Genomic DNA, 24,642 nt, shown 5'->3' on the forward strand with positions numbered 1-24,642 from the left:
AATCACTCAAAGTATAATACTGAAATTGCATCCCAAAATTGACCTGAAAAAGAATGCTTCATCTTTTAAGTATTCATCTTGTTATTCATGGCAAGTGAGAGACTTTGGAACTCAGCAAAATTGTAATTAATTGATGATTTGTGCTATTATTGTTACTGTATGTCGGCTCTACTGAACTGTACTCTAGCTATGGGTAGAGATTGTATGTATTGAGATTGTATGTATTTTGTACACTGCTGTAACCTTAGCACCTATTATAATGATTACATCATAATAAAAAATCAATATATATTTATTGAATAAATGAGTGAGTTTCAAAATAAATCAATAATTTCAAAAGGTTGAGTGTTTCAGGTATATTAACTTCTCTCTCTACGTGATCAAACCCACAGAAGCAATGGGACACGAGAATATCACAGAATTTATCCTCCTAGGACTTTTTAGTGATGAGGCTGCAAAGGTTGCCTGCTTTGTCCTGTTCTCTCTTTGCTATATCACAATTCTCTCAGGAAACCTGCTCATTCTTCTCACCATCAGGGTCAGCCGCCTCAGTGAGCAGCCTATGTACTTTTTCCTCAGCTACTTGTCCCTCATGGATGTCTGCTTCACCTCCACAGTGGCCCCCAAACTGATCACAGACTTACTGGCCCAGCAGAACGCCATCTCCTACAATGGTTGCATGTCCCAGATGTTTTACGCCCACTTCTTTGGCGCCACAGAGATCTTCATCTTGGTGGCCATGGCCTATGACCGCTATGCAGCCATCTGCAGACCCCTTCACTATATGGTCATCATGAGCAGACAGGTATGCTATGTCCTTGTGATGGCGTCTATTATCGGAGCATTTATCCATTCATTCATGCAAGTATTGATTATTATTGAGCTTCCCTTCTGTGGCCCCAATCAGATAGACCACTACTTCTGTGATGTATTCCCCTTGCTGAAGCTGGCCTGTATGGACACCAGCTTGTTAGTCATTGCAATCATTTCCACTACAGGGGTATTGTCCATTTTGACCTTTGTTACCTTGGTCATTTCTTACATCATCATCCTGTCCACCCTGAGGACCCATTCCTCCGAGGGCCGCTGCAAAGCCCTCTCCACCTGTGGCTCCCACATCACTGTCGTGTTCATGTTCTTCTTGCCCCTCATCTTCACCTATGCCCCCACAGCTTATTCTGTCAGTAATGACAAGATTTTTGCCCTATTTTACACCATGATTGCCCCCATGTTCAACCCTTTTATCTACACACTGAGAAACGAAGACATGAAGAATGCTATGAGGAGAGTGTGGTGCAGAGAGAAACTGTTTGAAGGGAAATGAAGCCTCTGGTGTTCAAGCCCTTTGGCAAATGCTGTTCTATCCACAGAATCATTAATGTCGTCAAATACAGCAGGTACAGCGGAGTGGTGTGTAGTCACCAAAAGTTGGAAGCCTTAAAGAGAGAAGGCCCCCAACCACTTTTTCTGTTACTTTTCTGAGACTGTAGAGAAGGGGAGTGGATCAGATTATCTCCAGGTCTTTTCCAGTTCTGACAGTCTGGAATTTATGTCTGACATTTTGGATCCTTCTGTTTTTTGTGATCTCTGACACAGTGGGCATTATAGCACTTTTATCATGGCAAATTGTAAAGACCGTGTGGTTGGCAGTTGTGCCCTGCTTAAGAAATGGATACATTGACTGAGACACCTCTCACCGAAAGAGGTCCTAAGCACTTTCATATGTTTGAGTTTTCCACTGCAATAAAAAAAATGACAAAAATTTTCCAAGGGTTGTATATTTTAATTCTTTACATTAACCAATCATGCTTCTAATGTTATGCAATGCAATGTGATTATGCTATTCATACTATACTAATGGAAGTTATTGTCATTAATTCTTAGTGCCCTGTGTTACGGTGTATTACAGTACAGTCTGCCCTCTATATTTGTAGGATCTCATCTGTGGATTCAACCAACCACGGATCCAAAGGCCTAAGATGGTTGCATCTGTACTGAACATGTACAGACTTCTTTTCTTGTCATTATTTCCTGAATAATACAGTATAATAACTACTTACATAATATTTATTTTGTGTCAGGTGTTATAAGTAATCTAGAGATGATGTAAAGTATACAGGAGGATGTGCATACGTTATATCCAAATAACTACACCATTTTATATGAGGGACTTCAGCATTCTTGGAATTTGGGATCGTGGTGTCCTGGAACAAATCCACCATGCTTACTGAGAGACAAGTGTAACTAGAAATTTCAAATTGGATGATGAGTATCTTTTTTTAATACTGTAAGTGTAGTTCATGACTGTATTTATTATCTCATTTAAAAAGCCTTCATTAGTATACAACTTAACACTCTATGTAAATGTGCAATGCAGAAAATCTTCCATCCTGTGAAAGGCCCTGAGCTTAAGAAGGCACATAGCTGAATAAAAGGATGCTCCTGGGGTGCATTTTGTTAACCCTCACTGCTCCTTATACTAAGTAGCATATTTTGATGTTTTGTTCTACCATTCAAACTATGCAAATCTGTCTCATTTCTACTCAGGCAGGCCCTCAATACTAGGGAGAAATAAAGAATATTAGACTAAGAAGCAGTTAAAACCAACTGAAAACTGGGGCATAAGCCAAGATCATCTTGGGTACATGGAGATGTTTCCTTAATTTATAGAAGAATCTTCAAGCTTTTGGGATTGGAAGGGACTCTGATGTCATCTAGGGTTCTCCACTAGCACAACATACACCTGAGGAACTGAGGCCTACAGGGTAGGTGAATACACCAACTATTCAAATATGAGATGCATTCCTATTGTTTTTTGCTGCTTCATCCTCTTCACTGTAGTCCCCACTAAGAAATTGTACTGTATATCCTTAAAGGATTATTGTCCCTTGTTCAAGAGGAATTCAGGTTTTAAAGTGAGGCGTGCATTTGCAGAAATTAACTGTAGGTTGAAGATTTCAGCAATAGTTTTTTTCTTCCAAAAAGACCCTGACATGTTTACTGCCTGAAAAATGAGATAACTTAGAACATAACGGGGAAAGAAAAATAATAAAATGTATTGAAAAGGACGTAAGAAAGACAATAGTAGATCAAGTCAGGGTTTATATTTCATGTTGACCTCTTCTTGGCAATTACCTCCTGGTGGGGTTATGCAACTCAGAAAGTTGAGGGAGAACGGAAAAGTCTATAGCTGCATGAGGAGGTGTTTAATTCTGGTGTTTACTTATTTACTTAATTTTTTGAGGAAGATTAGCCCTAAGCTAACATCCACGACCAATCCTCCTCTTTTTGCTGAGGAAGATTGGCCCTTAGCTAACATCCGTGACCATCTTCCTCTACTTTATACCTGGGATGCCTGCCACTGTGTGGCTTGATAAGCTATGTGTAGGTCCATGCCCAGGAGCCGAACTCACAATCCCTGGGCCACCAAAGTGGAGCACACAGACTTAAGCACTATGCCCCCATGCAGGCCCCTTGGTGTTTATGTTTAATAAGGCTGTTATTGATGCATATGTGGGCTACATTCTCCAGGAATGAATTAAATTTGCTTATTGTGACAAATTCACTGTTTGGTTTCTCCCAAAAGAAGAGAGATCTTTCAGATATCTGTATGAATATGGCTCATATTTATCTTTTGTTAACTCATTTCTTATAATTTATTAACAAAAGAGGGGTGAACATGGATCTACTCAAGTGTGGTTAGTATTATGTCTTTCTCCTCCTATGAGTTATCAATGAATGAAATCATGGAAGACTGGTTGCAAAATTAGGTATTTAGAATGAGTCTTTTATGTATATAACCAAGATTAACTTCTATCCCTCATGTCCATTTTCTCTATCTTGGCCTTTTATACAGCTCTTTTCAGAGTACCTTACACTAAATATATTGGAGGTTTTATTAATTCAAGAATATGCCTCAGAATAACCACTTCTACAGTTTGTCCATGTAATTCTTGGATCAGCCAGCTCAATAATGTCATGTAACAAGCCATCCCAAAATTCGTGGCTTACACATTAAGCATTTAATTCTCACTTATGTGTCTTTGGGTAAGCTGGGGGACCGCTGAACTAGGTTGAGGTTGATGGGGTTTAATTCCAGACTTCAAAGTAGGTTCAGATATATTTTATATAGTTCTTATTTTTTTATGCATAAAATAGAAGGGTTACCTTAGCCTTTGCTGAAGTTAAAATTTAATTTTCTGTACATGTGATGTTTGACGGTGCCATTGACCGTTACTGAAGTTCAGCCTTGTATGTCTCTCTCTACCCTGTGGCACGCTTAACTTGTAGATTATTCATGCAAAAAATGTATACTAAAGACTATTGTGAAGATTTGAATAAAGTTATGAAGTTGCATTATACCTCAAAACAAAACAAAACTGGTCACCATGAAAGAACTGGACACATCACAACACTGTTAAAATGAGGCATTCCCACTCAGTCACTATAAAAAGCAGTGAAATTCTGTAGGCTCTGACATGTGGTAAATATTTTAATATCCTGGATATTTTTAAATGAGAAATGGATAACATGCTGAGGGACATAAAACTCTCTTTACATATTCAATGAGAAGTACATGGAAATATGTTTAAAATATTTTATGCTACTCCAGGGACAGAAGTATAATCACTGTTTAGAGATACAAAGTGACATACTTTTATTGTTCTCCACTATAAAATAAACTAATTTATTCATCTGGGAAATGAGAAAGGTTGTCATTTATTTTTATCAGTGAAGGTTATAATCAAAGTCACACCAGCTATCATACAGCAGCAAGGTTATAAAAGTATAAAGCTGGTAGACAATGTTGTGATCATACACAAATGAAATATAATGATGTTGTTGACCAGACTCATCCCCATTGAAACTAGGAAGAGTCTGAGTTCTCATGATTCTTGGCCATTTCTTTCCAAGGAATGAAGAGGAAACTCTCTAAGCTCCTCTGATTGGGATTGACTCTGCGGAAATTTGTGAACAGGAGTATGTTTATAAAGTCACTGGTAGAAAGTTGAGTAATATTTTATATGTTCCACTTCTTGATCTTGGAGAGTAATAAATCTGTTAGCTTTTATCTTCTTAGAGACTTCAGACCTTCAATATCACTAATATCCCTTGGTAGTCAAGACTTTTGTGCAAGGACATAAAGGCAAGAATATTGTAGAGAAAAGTTTCAAATGGATAACGTTTATTTATTTTCACAGTTTTCTAAATTCAGTTCAAGTTTAGCTCTCTGTGTGTTAGTTAGCAGAACCAATGGGGGCATATATATATATGTGTGTGTGTGTGTGTGTGTGTGTACACACATATATAGGGGTATGTATGTATATATATATCTATATATGTATCTATGTATGTGTATATATATAGGGGGAGAGAGAGAGAGGGAGAGAGAGAGATAGATAGATAGATATATCTCCAAAGATAGGGCTCTTTGGATTTCATTGACTCATAGACCTCTTGTGATCTAAGAACATCAAGTATCATCTAGTCCCAGTGTTTCCAAATTTCAGTTCACAGATCTGCCACTGACTATGTAAAAATTAGTAGATTAGCTTGTTAAAAATGCAGAATTTTGTATGCCATTTAACTCTTGCCTACTGGATCAGAAACTCTTAGAATAGATACTAGTATCTGTCCAAAAATCTCTCAAGTTGATTTCAATAATCAGACAAGTTTGAGAAACCTAGTGATGACCTAGTCACCATTTTAAAATTGGGCAAAGGGAGATCCACAGGGATCCAGTGAGTATATGTCCAAGCTGGGACAATAAACAGGGATTTGTGTGGTCCAGGGCAAGGATTTCTTAATTATGACATCTAATCCAGATATCTTGCTGCCTTTTGATTTTTCTTATCTTTAATTCTGTGAATACATCAACAGCAGAGATCATCTTTTAAAGTACTATGTACAGTCCTTCACATAATGTACATGCACACATACACACACTCACACATATACACACTCCCAAACCATGAACACATAACCAGGTATGGGCAGTAACTTGAATAATCAGATTTGTAGAAAAGACAATAAAACAATGGCAAAGATATAATCAGTGATGTATTGATTTGCTATAGAAAAATAAAGCTCAGGTTTCACAAAGTGAAGGAGGGATGTGTCATCAGGGCAAGTGACATTCACATAAGGAAGTCATGTTTTTTTTGTCCGGAATGAGTCTCTCTGAAGTCCACAGCTGGAAATTGGGATGTCAGTCAAGGAGGCAGTGATCAAAGACTCCCCATATTCAGTAAAGCTGCTTGGTTCAAACATTGGAGGAAATCTGGTTTCCTAACCAAGAATCTCAGCAAGTTGTATTTACTCTGTTGATTGAGTGATAGTCACCTATTCATCACAGGTATCTTTCTTTTTATTCAGATTATTTAGTTTTTCCTGTTTGTTAGTCACTTTACATGACAGGCTATAAGCGACAAGTAAAGATTAAAGTCAGTTACAGAAGCATATTAATGGGATGTTACAATTAAACTGGTGATCTTAGAGGTTTTTTCCCCCAATTTCCTTATTTTTTGGGTAAAGAAAACAAGTTCTAAAGAAAGGAAAAACTTCTTTCCAATACCAGAGAATGAGAACAGGTCTTTTGTTTTTTGAGTCTATGTTTTATCTCTTTCACATTCTGAATACACCTCCTCTCCCATTCCAGCCTTATTAGGTTTAATTTTCACTGTGCATTGGAGGACTTGCATCAGAATGCTTTAGCGCAGATCTCTATTATTTTTCATACAGTGTGTGCATATTGAGTTCTTAGTATGTACTAATTACAGTTTTAAATATAGAAAATAACCATAAGTACTTCATAGTAGACTCTCATTCTTTAAGGAAAAATGACAAAAAATGCACAAATGGGGAGAAGAAAATAATAATGAGGAGTATGACCATGCTGTGCTTCTGAGTTTCATAAGATTTCTCTAGCCTAGATATTTCAGGGAATTACGTGATTATGAAATATTAGAACAAATATAATAATAATAACTAATACTTTATATCTGTAGAATGTGTTATTCTCTCATTTGTACTTCAAAAAAATAACTTGTGAGATTGTTTTCATTGTCTTCATTGTATAGGTGAGAAAATTTAAGATCATCCAGATTAAGTTGTTACTTCCAACTATTTATCATTAGCCCTCTAGAAAACCTTCCTGCCCCACAGTTTCCTCACTGCATTCTTTACTTCTGCATTTCTCAGTGTTAAAATCAGGTGATTTAACATGGCAATCATAATGGTGTTAAATGCAGCCACCATCTTATCCTCTGAAAAGGTAGTACCAGGGTGCATAAACATGAATGTACAGGGACCAAAAAAATGATACCACGGCATTGTGGGAGTCACAGGATCCCAGAGTGTGGAGCTTTGCACCTGCCTTCTGAAGACTGCTTTTTCAGGGGCATCAATGATTATGGTGTAAAGAGGTTAGCAAGATAACAAAACTCCCCCATAATGGTACCACTGTTGGCTGTCACAACACCACCAACAACATATGTGTTTGTGCAGGCAAGTTTCAGCACAGGGTGGACATCACAAAAGTAGTGATCAACCTTATTGGGTCCACAAAAGGATAGTTGGACTACCACAGCTACTGGGATAATAGTGTATAAGAACCCAACTACCTAGGCACCTGGCAACATTTTACTGCATCTGTCTTGGTCCATGACGGTAACATAGTACGGGGGTTTACAAATAGCCACACAACCATCATAGGCCATTACAGTAAGGATGAAGATCTCATTGCAATCAAAGAAATGTCCCCCAAAGAATTACAACATGCACCCCACATAGGAGATAGTTTTTCTCTTGGCTAATAGGCCAACAAGCATCTTAGGAGCTGTGATTGAAGAGTAACAAATGTTCACAAAAGACAAGTAATTGAGAAAGAAATATATAGGAGACTTGAAAAAGTTGCCCACATAAATTGTCAACATGCTAAGGTGGTTTCCAAGAAGAATGACCATGAAGAAGAAAGAAAACACCACAAAACAAACTTCTTCAATATCTAGGTTCTGAGAAAGACCCCAGAAAATGAATTCTGTTACATCGTTAATTTTTCTCCTGGAATTAGTCTAGGAGGCCAAGTTCTCAAGAGACAATTAAATTACCTGAAAGAAAAACATAATGGTGGACCACCAGCATTTACTTCTAACTCAAAACAATCAGATAATCACAGTAGTTGAAAATGGAACAATGCGTACATACTGCTTATTATCATGCATACTTAAAGAAACTGAAGTACATATATTGTGATCCCGTTACTTCCCTATGATAGTCCATTCATTCAGTTCAGAAGAGGAATCAAGGTCCAGTGAGATAAAGTAAATCCCCTAGTCACACATCTAATCAAAAGTCTCACCTCCCTCACCTTTAATTAAGGCCTTTTCATCTGTTTGTTTCTAAAAATTTACTTAGTTCTTATTCTGTATAAGGCACTCAATGTAATTTTTTTTTTTTTTTTGAGGAAGATTAGCCCTGAACTAACTACTGCCAGTCCTCCTCTTTTTGCTGAGGAAGACTGACCCTGAGCTAACATCTGTGCCCATCTTCCTCTACTTTATATGTGGGATGCCTACCACAGCATGGCGGGCCAAGTGGTGCCATGTCCACACCCTGGCGAACCCCAGGCTGCTGAGAAGCGGAGCTGTGAACTTAACCGCTGCGCCACCGGGCCGGCCCCTCAATGTAATTTTGAAACAATTTCCCTGCTTGGTGATATGGTTACATTTATATATCTGGAAAGATTCTTCTTATCTTTGACTCAGAAATGTAAACATATTTCTGCATTTTTAATTCTGAATACTGCCATGAATGTTCAAGTAGTTGAAACTAGATGACCTCTTCAGCTTCTTCTTCCTATGAAACTCAGATCTTTCTGTACATGAATTTATGGTCCCCTATTTGGTATCAAGCTCTTATAGTCAAGAGGTGGTATGGTGTAGTAGAACGAGGACCAGATACAAACCTAATTCTGAGATAATGGTGCTGTAACTCTAGATAAATAATTTGTCTTCATGGGGCTTCTGTTATCCTATTTGTGAAGTAAGACAATTTCAATTTCACTATCATCTATCATATTAACAGTTATTTCCAAGTTATTTCCACCATGAAATAAACCAATTCTGTCAGCATGCAATAGCCATAAAACTCTGATAAGGAGGCAGAAAAAAGAGAAGGTAAAGTATTAAACTACTGGAGACAAAGCAAGATCTATTTGATTTGAAAGGAGGGGAGGGGAAGTGTGGGGTAATTTTGTTATCTTCAAACTCAGTGATTGAGGATTATCTAAGAATTATTTTGCCTTGGTATTTTAAAGCTTTGTCTGTTAAGTGAAAAAAAGAAGAAAATCTGCCCTTTAATTTCAGCATTCCTGCATGCATCTTTTTAATCTTTCAACTTTCATGCTAGTATATATTAGTTCTCCAGCATAGGATGAATTAAATATTTCTGGAAGAGGTCATCACTGAAAGATACTTTAGGGTTTAGGAAGAGGACAATATTCAATTTAAATGGATGAATCTTCAATGGTAGAATTTCAGGCACTGTAGTGGGGTCACTGGAATGTACATGTGGAAATGTATATATGGAATAATTTTTGTTTTGTTTCTTTGTTTTTTTTTTTTTTGAGGAAAAGTTACCATGAGATAACATCATTGCCAATCCTCCTCTTTTTTTGCTTGAGGAAGATTAGCCCTGAGCTAACATCTGTGCCAATCTTCCTCTGTATTGTATGTCACATACCTCCACAGCATGGCTGATGAGTGGAATAGGTCCACACCCAGGATCCAAACCCTCAAAACCTGGGTCGCTGAAGTGGAGCGTATGGAATTTTAATCACTGGGCCACAGGGTCAACCCCCTTTTGTATGTGGGATGCTGCCTCAGCATGGCTTGATGAGTGGTACATAAGTCTGTGCCCAGGATCTGGGCCTGGGTACTCTGGGCTGCTGAAGAAGTGCAACTGAACTTAACCACTAAGCCACTGGGGCAACTGGGAATAGTTTGGATTAAAGGGGATTAGAAGTTGTCCCTCAAACTAAATCACAGATGTAAATAATTTCTTTAGTTTTAGGTTGGGATAGGATTGCACAGAGTCTTAGATAATCTCTAGGAATTTTGTACAGCTGAGGCCACTTCCCCTCAAGATCTGTCAAGTTTGTGCTTACAACTCTGGCTGAACTCTGTTCTCAGCTATCCCTTTGCAGCAACATTGTGCCTGGGACATCCAGCTTTTGGGAAACTAGAGGGCTATGTTTCCTCAGGTCTGTATAACAGAGTTGATAGAAAAGTCATTTAAGGTGTGCCTTTTCTTATATAGTACAAAATAATAGTAGTAATTATAGTAATGGTAATAGTATTAATTCAAATTCAGACTGAAGTGCATCCCTCTGCTTTTTTTTACATGCTCATTTCCTCTAGTTTTTCCTTCTAAATTAAAAAATATATATATACTATACTCACTGAGAGAGCCCTTCAATTATGATAGCTCAAATCACAGCAGTTTTTGACAAGTACAAATTGTGTTGCTTGCTTTTCATTTAGAATAAGCTTGGCAATTGTGCTTCCATTGTCCATTCCATGAGTCCTAGAAGAATTCTTTCTCCTTGAATCAAGACCCATCTCAATGAATTCCTTCCTCCACTTTCTGAGTATTTCAAACATCATAATGCCTCAATTTCTTTTGAAATTATTGGCATTTTCTTCTTCACAATCATCCCACACTATCTCATAGTCATATATGGATGTATTTTATTATCTTATCATCAGCTTAATAATTTTATCCTCCCCTTATTTCTAGGAACACTGTCTTGCAATTATTTTACAGGTATTCAAAATAAAGAAATTTGATTGAATTCTCTTTTTCTGCAGAAGTTTTAAATTAGTTTTAGAATAAAGAAAATCTCACCAGTATTGTCCAAGGCTTGAGTTTTGATTTGTTTTCCTATCTCTTCTAAGATAATTTGGATACACCTGTCCAAAATAAAGTAGGAGTGATACCTTAGGAATTACCTTATGAATAATTAGTACCAGAGAATTCCTGACCCCCCAAACTCAAAAGCTAGTAGAAGTCAATCATTATTATTTCTGGTTCTGTCTCTCTCCTACTGAAATCCGCCATTTCATAATATCTTTGGCAACGAATGCTCTTTTCTCTACTTCTTATAAGGTCTATTTAAAGAGAATGATGAAAAATGTTAATGACCTCAGAGAAAGACTTTCTCCCAGTCTTGCTCCATAATCAAAGCCATATCACACAGATAAAAATGAGCTTTAATCTCCAGATGCCTTTCCAACTTGTTAAAAAATATCAAATTTTTTTCTTTATTTGCTACATTTAAAACTCGATCATTTCTTGCATTTAAGACTGTAAAACTAATCCAAAGCATTTAGGTAAACAGAAGTAATTGTAACAGAAGAGAGGAGGGAGGAAAGTGAAACAGGTAATTGGGCATATGTGTACAGTGACATGGAAATTAGTCTTTGGGCGGTGAGCATATTGTAGTCTACAAAGAACTTGAAATAAAATGATATACACCTGAAATTTATATAATGTTTTGAACCAATGTTACCTCAATAAAAACAAATATATTGAACAAAACAGAAATAATCATTCTAGGATTGTTCAAAGGATTAATGCGCTTCTATATATATTAAATATTTAATATATGATGTTTCTCTATTGAACTTTAATTATTCTACTCTTTTGAAAATTGTACTTGATTGGAACACAGTGGATTCGATAGTGCTATTGGGGTTCGCTGCTTTTCTTCTTAACTGAATCTGCTGATTTCTGGAGAAATTGATGGATAGCTCGCTTTCAGCATATACCTGGGATGAATCATAGTGCAGGCTTTCATTCTTTTATTTTTTGATTGTAAACCATTAATGTTGACTCTTGACCACCAATATTATTTCATATTTTTTTCCATATTCCTATGCTTTCCTTTCCCTTCAATCTTGCTTTTCTTTCTTTCCCTTTTCTACTGTTGTCTCACCTTTTTCTTTCTTTTTCTTCCAACATCGAAAAAGTCATACATACTCTTAGTTGTTCATACTCTTTGAGGGAACTTATGAGCTGCCCATCACTTGGTAGTAAGCACAGCTGATTTCTTGATCCACTAGACCTTTTAAGAGAGGCTATATGTTCCTTTTACAAACGATCTGTAAATAGCTATAGAGGAGAAAAATGTATCCATTGTCTCCCTTTTCTCACTGGCCAAAGTTCTCCCCATAGTGGGCTATTTCTCATGCATATTCTGGCCTTCCTGCAGTTTTAAGAGAAGGCAGAGTCCAAGTTAGCATCAGGGACGTTCATAGCAGGAGGCAAGCTTGATGGGGAAGCCGTTGAGTGTATTTAGGCTTCAATCATGTCACACAGTATCTATCACTTCAGCAACAACAGGAAATATCTGACGAAGGATTCCAGAAGTGCCCATGTGGGTGTCAGCCAAGGTCTTGTCAAGTAAAAGTGATGAGTAACTTAAAGATGTAGAACAGTTTCCACAGGTCTCTTCATCTATGGTCTCTTAATATCATGGTGAAGTGTAGGCCATTGCGAGAGTGTCTCAGGCTATAAGAAAGGAAAGTACAGGAAATCTGGGTGATTCTTCATACAAATGAAGTCCAGTACAGTTCACTCTTGTGCCACTTATACCTGTTTGTATTTTCTAATGATATTGGGGTCTTTTTAGAGAGTGAAATACAATTAGCTTTTTCCATGAAAGGAGAGGAAATCAGAGGTATAAGTCAACTTCTTCCAGGAGGTGGCCATTTCTAGTTTCCTCAGAAGACTTAAAGTGGGCTAAAAAATCAAGCTAAGGTCCCTTCTGCTGCAGCTGTTCCTAGGGCTATAACTGATACTCATCAATTTACTCCTCCAACCACCTGGGTGTGTTCTCCCTCATATTTAGGTGTTAGCTCTCCATCGCTTAACCTCTCAGCTGACACCTTCACCCAAAATGGATTTGATTCTTTCTTGCTTTGCTTTTGTCAGTAGATCCTACTGAAAACTAGCAGTCTCTTTAGTCATCTAATACATGATTTGGAGTAGCTTCCTCCCCATACAGTATATGTTTTCTCCAAATTTAAAAGCCCATTAAGTACTATGTCTCTTTCTTAATCACAGAAGACATGAATAGAAAACACTCCTTTTTATTGAGGAAATCTCTGCATCCCCCAGACCACAGCACTCCTAAGAACTCTACCCAAGTGACAATCCTCTGAAATTTCACAGTGTTTATTTTCCACTCTCTGCCTGTGTGAACTTAGTAGGTGTATAAGTTATCTATTGCTATGTACTGGCAAACAACACTGAGCCAAAAGTTAGTAGCTTAAAAATCACAAAACCAAGACTTAAAGTCTTAAAATAAAAATACTTTATTTGATTATGATTCTGCAATTTGGGTTGGATTCAGCTAAATAGTATTTCCACTCCTTTTACCTGGAAATATTCCGATAGTTTGAGTGGAGTAGATGTTCTAATATGGATTCACTTATATATCCAACAATTGGCTCAGGTACTTCAGTTCTCTTTCATTCTCCAGTGGCATAGATTGGGCCCTATCACTACACTGTTGTTCCAGGGAAGTTTGTATTTCATGATAGCTAGATCTTCAAGGACTCTCAAGCCACACTGCAGGAATTGTATGTTACTTTTTACCACATTCTACTCATGTGGTTAAAAGGTTTCATATGATGTGTGTCACCAGGTTAGCCCAGATAAAAGTACAGACAGATAGATTCCACTTTTTGATGGAAGAAGGTGCAAAGAAGTTGTGGCCATTGTGTACACTGGGTTGTATATGATACTTGCTAATTCTTGCTCACCAGGCTATTTAGCATAATGGTATCAATGCAGTGGACCATTGGATGTTTTGCACAATGTTCAGAAGATTAAATTTCCTGAGATTCTAATATGAAAAAAAAAACATAAGAGTTAACATGATTCTTAGGCAAGATTCTACAGTCCTTGCCATGTGAGGTGAGTTCATTTTGTTCTACTCTCTCACTGGGTTGGAGAAGAGCTACAAATCAGGTGCTAGAGGCTCTGATACTTTAATAAAGTTAATATATCATGCACTGAATCTTCCACTGGGGATACCATCTAAGTGATATTATAGTAGTCCATAGTCATATGAGTCATATGCTGCAATCCATCTGCTTTTTTGCATGCATCAGATCAATTAATTAAATGGCATTATGGGGAACTTCAATTCTTCAAATATTTTGTGGTTATTTTTCTTTCTGAAATTCCTTCCATTTTGCTTCTGATTTTATGTTTTGTCTGGAACATAGGGGCTCTTGTTATAGAAGAATCAATATAAGTTTTCTTTCAGGTGCTAAATATACATATTTTCCAATTGAATGTTTGAAGAAGGGGAAATAATCACAAGGCATATTCATAGACACATTGAACCTACTCTGAGGCCATCTTGTGCCAAAACTCAATTTATCATGTGGCCTCCAGTCTAACTGGAGGATTTTGATAGTATTTTAGGTCTGTATCAGTGATAGGTCACATATTACATCCAATAATCCTCAAGAAGTATGGGCATTCCCCTTTCCCCATCACAAAGTTCTTCTGGCAAGTTGATCGTTTGTCACCCTCTCCTCTCCCTTAGGAAGCTCATGCACCTCATGTAATTTACTATAATCCACAATATTATCCAGGATCCAATGAGATGACTGCCTATGGAGATTGAAAACATATTGAATCTCACCTGCCCATTCAATACCCAGAATATGCTTATCTAGAATTAAGTTCTGCTAATGCTTTTGAGGCCCATTCTTCAAAAGTGTTCTCCCAGCTCACACAATTTCATATTTGTGAAGCCTTGCAAATACATTTGGGGCATAGACTATTTTCTTTCACATTCAGAGCTGTACTTTTGTTATGCAGATATTTGAGCCTATTGTTGGTCTCCTGGTAATGTGTGTTGTAGCATCTGATTTTGAGAAGCACAGACATTAATCTTTTGAGAATCCTGTTTCAGGTAAAGGCATTATATTCTTTAGTCAAAGGCATGCTATTATCTTAAAGCCTGGGTAGGGGAATGAATCTGGCAGCCCAAAGTTTCAGAGATTTGAAGGTTCACGATCTCAAGTTTTCTTAACCTGAGGCACCTCGGGCACCTGAAAGTACAGTAGCACATAGGACATTTGCCCTCAGTGGGCAGAATTGTGCTCTACACTTGGCTGCTGAAGCAGATGTCCAGAGTGTAGTTCACATGGCACTATTTTGCAGGTGAGAAACAAAAGGCCTTTTCTTATGCTACGTGAGAAACAATATTCCCAACAGTACAATTTATGAGTCATTCTAAATGAATTATATACATTAAATTATCAAATACAGGGTTGATTATTTGAAATTTTAATCATGATAATTAGGTTTCAAAGTCACGGTTATGTACTAATTTTTAATAGAATATTTACACATCTTTCATTTCTAGGAAAGAAATTTTAATGATAGTTAATGATCGGCAGATTTATCCCTAGATTTAGCATTTATCTACTTTTTATAGCTTTATCAAGATATAATTCACATACTATACACTTCACTCACAAAAGTGTATATTTAATGTTTTTTAGTATAGAAAGCTATGCAACCATCAACACTATCTAATTTAACATCTTTGTCACCCAAAAAGAAACTATCTACCCATTAGCCGTCACTCCTCATTGTCTACAATCATCACCAGCAGCCCTAGGCCAACACTAATCTGCTTTCTGTCACTATAGATTTGTTCTTCTGGACATTTCTTATAAAAAGAATCATACAATGTGTTGTCTTTAATAATCTGCTTCTTTCACTTAGCATCATATTGTTAGAGTTGCAGCCATGTTGTGACAAGCATCAGTATTTATTTTCTTTTTAGTGATGAGTAATATTTCACTTTATGAATATATCACTTATCAATTCATCAGTTGTCTGACATGTGGGTTGTTTCTCCTTCTTGTCTATTATAATAATGCTGCTATGAGTATTGGTGTACAGGTTTTTGTGTAAATAGTGTTTTCATTTTTCTTGCGTATGCACTAAAGAGTGAAATTGCTGGGTCATTGGTGACTATAAGTTTAACCTTTTGAGGAACTGCTAAAGTGTTTTCCAAAGTGGCTGTACCATTTTACATTACTGCCAGCAATGTATGAGAACTCCATTACTCCATAGCCTCACCAACACTTATTATTGTCTGTCTTTTGATTCTAGACATCCTGGTGAGTGTGAAGAGGTATTTCCTTATGGCTTAGATTTACGTTTCCTAATGACTGAAGGTGTTGAACATCTTTTCATGTACTTTTGACCATTCATATATATTCTATGCAGATCTGTTTATTTAGATATTTTGCCAATTTTAATTGGGTTATTGTCTTTTTATTATTACATGTTAGGAGTTCTTTATATAGTCTGGAAATCAGTTCCTTATCAGATACATGGTTTGCAAGTATTTTCTCCCAATCTGTGTGTTGACTTTTCACTTTGTTGCTGATATAATTTTCAGTACAAAAGTTTGTCATTTTGATGAAGTTCGATGGAGGTATTCAAAGTCACTATTATGTACTAATTTTCAATAAAATATTTATGGTTTTTCCATTCTTGGGAATGAAATTCTTAATGACAATTGCAGTTCTGTTATTTTATTTTTTTCCATAGAAATGACCACTAGATTTGACAAGTATTTTCTATTGGGGCTTAGAGATATTGATAAGTTTTTCTTTAATACAACTCCTTTTACGACATGAATTTTACATACAGTGAAATGCAAAGTTTTAAGCATATGGTTTGATGAGTTTTGATAAACATATCTACTCATGTAACCATTAACATACTCAAGATCTAGAATTCTTTCATTAACTTAGAAAGTTCTATCTTATACTTTTTCAGTCAACTTTCCAGGAAGGTAGATGCAGCAGAGAAATTACATTGATATCCATGGCATAACACAAGCAATATTGCTAAATTAATCATAGTGTGGTGCCCTTTCCTATAGGAGCAGTGTTGTGGGCACCAGGCACCAAGAATCATTAGACATATCTGGCACCATCTCAGAACCTTGGAAAATCAAGTATTTGAATGGTTAGAAGATAAGGTTGTGAGATTCCTCAAGTATCACCTTCTACCACATTCTTACTCATGAGCCCAAGGAAAGGGTTTGGACAGAGAATAGGGTTTCAGTTGATGAGACAAAGCTATGGAGTAGCAGGAGACCACAGACAAATGTGAGCTGGAAGATATTTTGATGACACCATTGCTCTCCAAGTTGCCCATGCTGTACCTTGGGTGTCATGTGTGACCCATGTCATCTTTCATTCCCATACCCAGTCATCACCAAGTTCCATTAATTTTACCTTTAAACCCTCTGTCCTGTGGGTCCTTTCTCTCCATTCTTGCTGCCACCAAATTCCCACATGTGGTCAGCTGATGGCTAAATTACCAAAGGACCTTATCCTCAAGATGCTCCCACCTCATCCATCCAACACACTGCAGCCAGAAAATTATTTCCTGACCCTTCTTTCCTCAGACCCTCCACTCTGGAGGACCAGAGTAAAACCTGAACTCCTCTGACTCACTTTTAAGGAACTTTGCAGACAGAGTCACCTCAACAATCACCCTCTACCCAATAACTTTACCTCATCTCTGTTCAACTCAGGGTCCTCTTCCTATCCCTCAAGGCCATCCTGCTGAATCCCATGACTGGGCCTCCCTTCACCAGAAATGCCCTCTCCATGTCGCTTAAACCCTGCCCACCTTCCAAGCCCAATTCCAGTGTGGTGTGTTCAATGAAGCTTGTCTTTAATAGTCCAACCTATATGAATCTTCTCTTCTCTGAGCATTGTAAATAATTTGGTGATTTTCCTTAAATGCTACTAAATCATGTTACTACACTACCTAAAGTTGATCAACGCCTCCCCGTTACCCACAGCATAAATTCCAATATTCTTAGCCTGGATTCCAGGTCCTTGTTGAACTGGCCATTGCTTATCTTGGACCCTTATTGTCACTCCCTAAATGAATGTAATACCCCAACCCAATATTTCCCAACCCAAGGTGCCCTTTATCCCTTCTCTGTGTTTAGTGTTCCTTCTTTCTAGATTGCATGAGGATCTTCAGTATATAGGAATAATATTCTCTCCTTTGTGTTCCTAGAGTACTTTATCATACTTCTTTTACAGCAACTGACAGATTTTTTCACAATTCTAGCTTCTCTGTCTGTATCTGCAAATAAGAAATATATTATAATAATATCCAAAATTACCAATTCAATATTCTTCTTAAGCCTTTATTATTAATTGTATTTTGGTTGATAACTATAGCTAGTGTGTCAATAGTACCATGTGCCACACACTTTATAAGTGTTCTGTGTACATTAATCCATTCAATTCCCAGGATAAACCTATGATGCGTGTATTATTATTATCACGCCTTTGTTATACATATGAGGAAACAGATGCCCAGATAAGTGAATTAACTAGGCTGAGGTTACACAGCAGTGGAGCCAGGATTTTAATCAAAGCAGCCTAGTCACAGATCCTGTGCTGTTCATCACTGGCCTGTATAATTTCTAGGTACATAATACATAAGTGAAGAGCTAAAATTAAATATGCCCTTTCATTAGAAGTCCAAGGCATATTTATTTGCCTGCACAAACCTCTTATCTTGGCATGAATTCAATCCATTTTTTTACCCATTTGTGAAAATAAAAAAATATATGTTAGAGCCAATCTGAGAGCTCATTCAGAGAGGAGAATCACATAGGGTCCAGTTTTTCTTGGCTTTACCATAAGAATGGAATGCCTGATAGCCTTTCCTTTTGAAAACCACCTTTTCCTTTTTGGGCATCTCTGCCTTTTCTGTATTTATGGCTCTCTCTACTACCTGCCATCAGTAATTCCTACCATCTCTTCCACCGAACTGATAAGAAATACCTCCTCTCTCCCCACAGTGCTGCCTCATCTAGAAGCAGGCAAAGAAAAGGTGACCAGCATGTAAAACTCTAAATCTGTATTTGAGCATATAGACTCTCTATCAGGCATCCTGCTGGACTGGACCAGAGTACACTGACAGAAGGCCAACAATGGCCAGGAAAAGTATGAGAGAGCTTCATGTGCCCATGTGACTGAATTCAGAGTGAAGTAATGGAACCTCCATGCCAACCACATCCTCTCATTTGGTAATCCCAAATGGTGCCTCACAGGATCCCAAAATTGTAAAGGACTTTAAAAATCACCAAATTTAATGTTATATGTATTTTACAATGAAAATAAATAAATTCATTGCTCACCCCCCTAAAAATCTTCAGACCAAATCACCTTGTCTACAAATGAACACACATGGCTCGAGGACAGGAACTGACCTGCCTAACATCTGTGGCTGCTGAAAGTCTCTGCACCTTACTTCCAGCCATAACACCTACCTTTAGGTCATAAAATCTGGTGTGATTTTGTTCTTCATTAGACTAGGAAATTGGATTAGATGGATCTCAAACCGCTCAAGTGCCTCCAATCAGGGTGAACTTAGCCACCCTGCTGGAATAAATCATTACTCAAGGAGATAATCTGGTTTGGGAAAACTAGGGTGGGATGCAGCATTGGATTCCTCTCTGGGAATCTTGGTTCCTGGACAAGCAAGGTCCCTTGCCTAATATTACCCTCCCAGCTGATCTTTCACTGAAGGCCCCCAGTGAGCAAAGTCCAGATCACACTCAGCTCAGAGCGGTGTTGAAAAGACATAGAGACCTTTTACTCCAACCTGCTCTGTTTTTAGATGAGGCGACAGAGGCTGAGAAGTTAATTAGATTCCCAGGCCACAGGATAGATATTTCCCAGGGTACTAACCTAGAAACCAGTGCTCTTTCAACAGCACTAGGCTGCCTTCTGACGGTACTGAGCGGTGGTTGCTACGGCAATTCAAAGAGCAGACCCCAATAACAAATCACCAATATTCCTGGGGGCTTTTAGAAAACAAAGTAGCTGAGGGCTAAGATGAACCACAAGAACAGGAAAATTCATGAGATCTGGATTGGGTTGATATTTGCATTTAAAATGGCTACGAAATTTTTTAAAAAGCCAAAGAAAGCATCAAACTCAGAGATTTTAAGATCCTGATTTTGATGTAGAAAACCAGTCCACCCACTGAAAGTCCAAGGCTTTTGATTAAATGCTTAGATCCTGGAACCATTTAAAATAAATCAGGTATACACTACAGTCAAGGGAAGAACTTCCCCATGGAATTTCTTTTCCCTTCAGTGAAACTTTGCCAATTAAACTATGACTTGGGAAAAGGTTCAAAATCTGTTTCAACTAGTTTAGTGAGATTTCTATAAAGTTTTTACACCCAATAATAAGGTAGTAGAGAAGAAAGTTGAAGGAAAGACATCAAAGGAACGTTTTTTCCAGACTGGACTACTGAGAATGAAAAGAAGAGTGAATAGACATTAAAATGAGGACTGGACAGGGAGACAGGACTCTGGGCACTAGCTTTGGTTCAGTAATTGATTAACCATGTAACTTAAGCCATGTCATTTCACCTCTCTACTCCTCACCCTCCTGTTCCTTCTTTTATATAAATGACAGAGTTGGGCTAGACTATCGCCATTGTACCATGCATCTAACACTCATGGATTCATGTATAATTCACTTAGTCTCTCTGTGCCTCAGTTTCTCCATCAAGTCCTGGCTAATAGTACATGCTCATTAAATATTGTCAAATAAAATATTAAATGAACCAAAAAGCTCTAAAATGGGTGAATTATTAAGTAAATTATGCCTCAATTAGACTGTGTTATATTAGCAAGCCATCACAAATCGTGTTTAGGAAAAGTATCTAATTTCATGGGAAATTATGTATGTAACTGACTATGTCAGACAATATGCCAATCCTTGCATGCATTCTCCCCTTCTTCTTTAGGAACATAACAGAACGCTGATTTTTTTTTTCACAACATAATTCCACTTACAATAAAAAATTAGACTTTCCAGTTTCCCTCGCAATTAAGGGCAACCACGTGACTAATTTCTAGCAAATAAAATGAAAGTAAAAGTGCTTTGTGGTACTATTCAAAACTCTCCTAAAAGGGAAAATGATCAGTTTACCCTCCCCCATATCTCCTTTTCTGTCTCCTGGAACTTAATCATCACACAACCCAGCTGGCCCTGCAGCTGTTCTTCTTAACATGGCTTGCCCTTGGGGGAAACTAGTTAAGCAGAACCTAACCTTCTTGGGTATCATCAGAGCCTAACTGACCTGGGGGAAGGAAAACACTCAATTCCTATTAGCTGTAGCCATGCTGTTCCACCTAAGAGTGGAGAAAACAAAACTGAGAAACTCTTGTGAAGTTCACTTAAGAGGCTTAGGCTCACTGAAAACACTTAAAACAGTATCTGGCATATTGGAAGACTTCAAGAAGAGTCAGTATTTATCATACACTTAAATATAAGCTCCATGAGTACAAGAATTTTTGTCTGCTTCCTTTCTATTGTACCTCCAGTTCCTTCTAAGGAAGGCACTAGGGCATTGCCTGAGACCTGGACACAGGCCTTGTCCATCCTTCCTTCTCCCACCTTCCCAGCCAGATGGAGAGTTTGGTCTCTGGACCTGTCTTAGGAAGGAGAGAGGGCAGACAGGAAGAGGAGATGGAGATGGCAGAAGGTCCAAGATCTGTTCCTCATGGACAATTTCACTGACCCCACCTAGAGCCTGTGGGGAGTTGGAGACCAGTGATGGACAGTTGATGTTGGGGCCAATGTTTCAAGTACACCCTCATATTGCATCAGGCTCTGCCCCAATCCACATTCACGCATTGGTGGCCTTTATTTGTTTTGTTCCCCCAGCCCACTGCAGGGGAAGTGTTGGGCACTGGAGCTCTACTGAATAAAGACAAACACAGATGGGAAAAAAAAAGGAACAGACTTAACCACATGTTGAGTGATCAATACACATTTGCAAAGTGAATAATCAATCTGGTAGTTACAAGGGCTTCCAGAGAAAGGGCAGGGACATAGTGGGGAATAGGATGAGAAAAGGGAACAGAAGACATTATTAAGAAACAGAGGCAGGAGCCACCTCTGCACAATAAACTTTGATATAGGACTTTCCAAAGTTCATTCTGTCCTCTAACAACCTTCTGAAGCTGGTATTGTTACTATCTCTATTTGTAAATGTGGAAAATTGAGATCCAAATAGGTTAAATGACCCAGAAATGGTCAATTAAGCAAGATGACGAATCCGGCTCTTCTAATTTCATCTTGCACAAAGTGTCTCCCTTTAGCACCAAAATAGAGTGAAGAAACAGGGATTCATGGGGGCAGCAGTCCCTGCTCAGCTGAAGAGGAATCAGCTGAAGAGGAGTCAGCACTGCTGGACAAATACTGAGAAATTGTTCTCTCAGGGTCTGCTCCCCATCATCCCAACCCACCATCAGTCCTCGGTCCTTCAACACTTCCTCATTTGTACTGCTGGGTCCATTCACTCAAATTTTCTCAAGGAGTCTTGAGGGGAGAAGAGTCCTAAAAGTAGGCTTAGGAAACCTGAATTCTAGTCCCCACCTTGCTTTGAACTGACTGTGTAACTTTGGGTAAATCTTTTAACCTCCTCACATTTATTTATTCATCTGTCTGTTGAGAGCATGAAATGGAGCAAGAAAAGTAAAATGACTTGAATATCATAACAGAGAAGAAAATGAATTTCATCAAGCCCTGCATATGTCAACATAAAGGAATTATCTAGTGCTATTCTCCATTGTATAGATGACATATCTGAACTTGCAAGAGGCTCCCACATTCACAGGCTCTCACAGGTTTCCTGAATGAACCCTTGAATATCACACTAAGACCCTCCTGTACTGTGACCCCCTTGAGGGTAGAGATTACATCCTTTGTTTTGATTCCCAGTGTCTCACTCATTGGAGACAGTCAATAATATTTAATGAATGAAGGATTGAAGGAGCATGTGGGATGATTGTTATGAAAAGAGCTAGGAGGAGAGTTGTCATTACAAGCTTCCAACTGGAGCTCCAAAGCTTACGTTAGATTCTACAAGATCAGAGTCTCCCAAGTTCCAGGCTGGATGAGGTTTCCTGTAGTGTCACTTCTTCCCTGAGGCCCCCTTCGGGGGGCTTCGTGGCATTTTCCTCATGGCAACAGTTTCCTCATGGCATTTTTCACCTCACTGTTCCTCAACGTGTAGATCAGAGGGTTCAGCAAAGGTGGCATGACAATGTTAAAGAGGATCACAAGTTTTTCAGCAGGCAGGGTGGTAGAGGGACGAATGTACATGAACATGGGGGGCACAAGGACCAAAAGGACAGTGACAACGTGTGAACCACATGTGGATAGAGCCTTTTGCCGGCCCTCAGATGACTGGCTTCTCAGGTTCAGTAAGATGACTATGTAGGAGATGTTAAGGATGATGAAGGACACTAAAGAGATCATGCCACTGTTGGCCACCACAATGAGCCCCACCACATAGGTGTCTGCACAGGCCAGCTTCAGAAGGGGATGAACATCGCAGAAGAAGTTGTCAATCTCATTGGGCCCACAAAAGGGCAGCTGGACTGTAAGGAGAGTCTGCAGGATGGAATGCAGGAAGCCAGCCACCCAGGAGGCCCCGGCCAGCAGGCCACACTTCTACCGATTCATGATGGCTGTGTCGTGCAGGGGCCTACAGATGGCCATGTAGCGATCATAGGCCATGGCTGTAAGGAGGAAAATTTCAGTGCCACCAAAGAAGTGGGTAGAAAATAGCTGGGTCATGCAGCCATTGAAGGAGATTGTCTTGCGCTCCATGAAAGTGTCAACAATCATCTTGGGTGTGGTAGCGGAAGGATAGCACATATCAGTAAAAGACAGGTGGCTGAGGAAGAAATACATGGGAGCATTCAGGGTCTTGCTAGCATTGATGGTGATGATGACCAGAAGGTTCCCCAGGATGGTGAGGACATGGAATAGGGAGAAGACCACAAAGCACACATGCTGCATCTCCCTCCTCTGGAAAAGGCCAGATAACACAAATTCAGTCACGTTGTTCTTGGTGTCCATGGATTCTCTGCCCCAAGCACCGACAAAGAGGTTACTTCTACAAGGACACAAATTACATGGTATAAGAAAGTTTCCCAAAACTAGGGAGTCAGAAAGCTCTATTCAGGTCTAGTAATGATTCTAATATTCTGTTTCAATAAGGGGACTGAGGTTTCCCACATTGCTGTAAGATTAAAAGTTCTGTTAAATTCAGCAAAGATTGTTGAGCCCCATAAATGCCAACAAAGATTGTCACTGACTCTTAAGTGCCTAGGGCCATATCAAATATCTTTTCCAGTATGGCTGTTTCCAGGATAAAATAGGGTTATCTTTTAGGAGGGAGGATAATTAGGTTGACATTAGGAAGCTGGGCTTCACAAGTTTTCTGGTGCATCAATCAATAAGCTTGGGAAACTACAGTAAGATCTGTGAGTACATTAGCAACAAAAGGAGGATTATTGCTGGTTATTAATGATTCATTGTCAAGGGTAGGTTGGTAGAGAGTGGAGACAAAGGAAGTTAAATCCTGCAGGACTGTGTTTGAGCGTTGCTTTTATCACAACCTTTTCATTATTGTGGTTGAAAAATATCATGGCAAATGACACTGGATAATGGCAGAACAGTAAAGAGG

At 38.5% G+C, this 24,642-nt stretch overlaps 2 protein-coding genes and 1 pseudogene across 2 annotated transcripts; 1 reads left to right on the top strand and 2 right to left on the bottom strand.

Annotated features, from left to right (window-relative positions):
- The first annotated feature begins 397 nt into the window (after window positions 1–397).
- Window positions 398–1,324, top strand: LOC103563590 (olfactory receptor 4P4-like). Its single transcript, XM_008539032.1, has one exon. The coding sequence runs from the start codon at window positions 398–400 to the stop codon at window positions 1,322–1,324; it is 927 nt and encodes a 308-aa protein (XP_008537254.1).
- Window positions 1,325–7,140: 5,816 nt separating this feature from the next.
- LOC139074638 (olfactory receptor 4S2-like) lies at window positions 7,141–12,037 on the bottom strand (annotated as a pseudogene).
- An 11,089-nt stretch (window positions 12,038–23,126) lies between these two features.
- LOC103563598 (olfactory receptor 4S1) lies at window positions 23,127–24,032 on the bottom strand. Its single transcript, XM_008539037.1, is given in 1 exon segment — window positions 23,127–24,032. A coding segment is annotated over 1 exon segment (906 nt).
- Between the last annotated feature and the right edge of the window lie 610 nt (window positions 24,033–24,642).

Source organism: Equus przewalskii, chromosome 11 (assembly GCF_037783145.1).
Source record: "Equus przewalskii isolate Varuska chromosome 11, EquPr2, whole genome shotgun sequence".
In the NCBI taxonomy this organism is placed as follows: domain Eukaryota; kingdom Metazoa; phylum Chordata; class Mammalia; order Perissodactyla; family Equidae; genus Equus; species Equus przewalskii.

Coding starts and splice junctions, on each gene's coding strand:
- LOC103563590 (XM_008539032.1), top strand. CDS start 398: ATGGGACACGAGAATATCACAGAATTTATCCTCCTAGGACTTTTTAGT.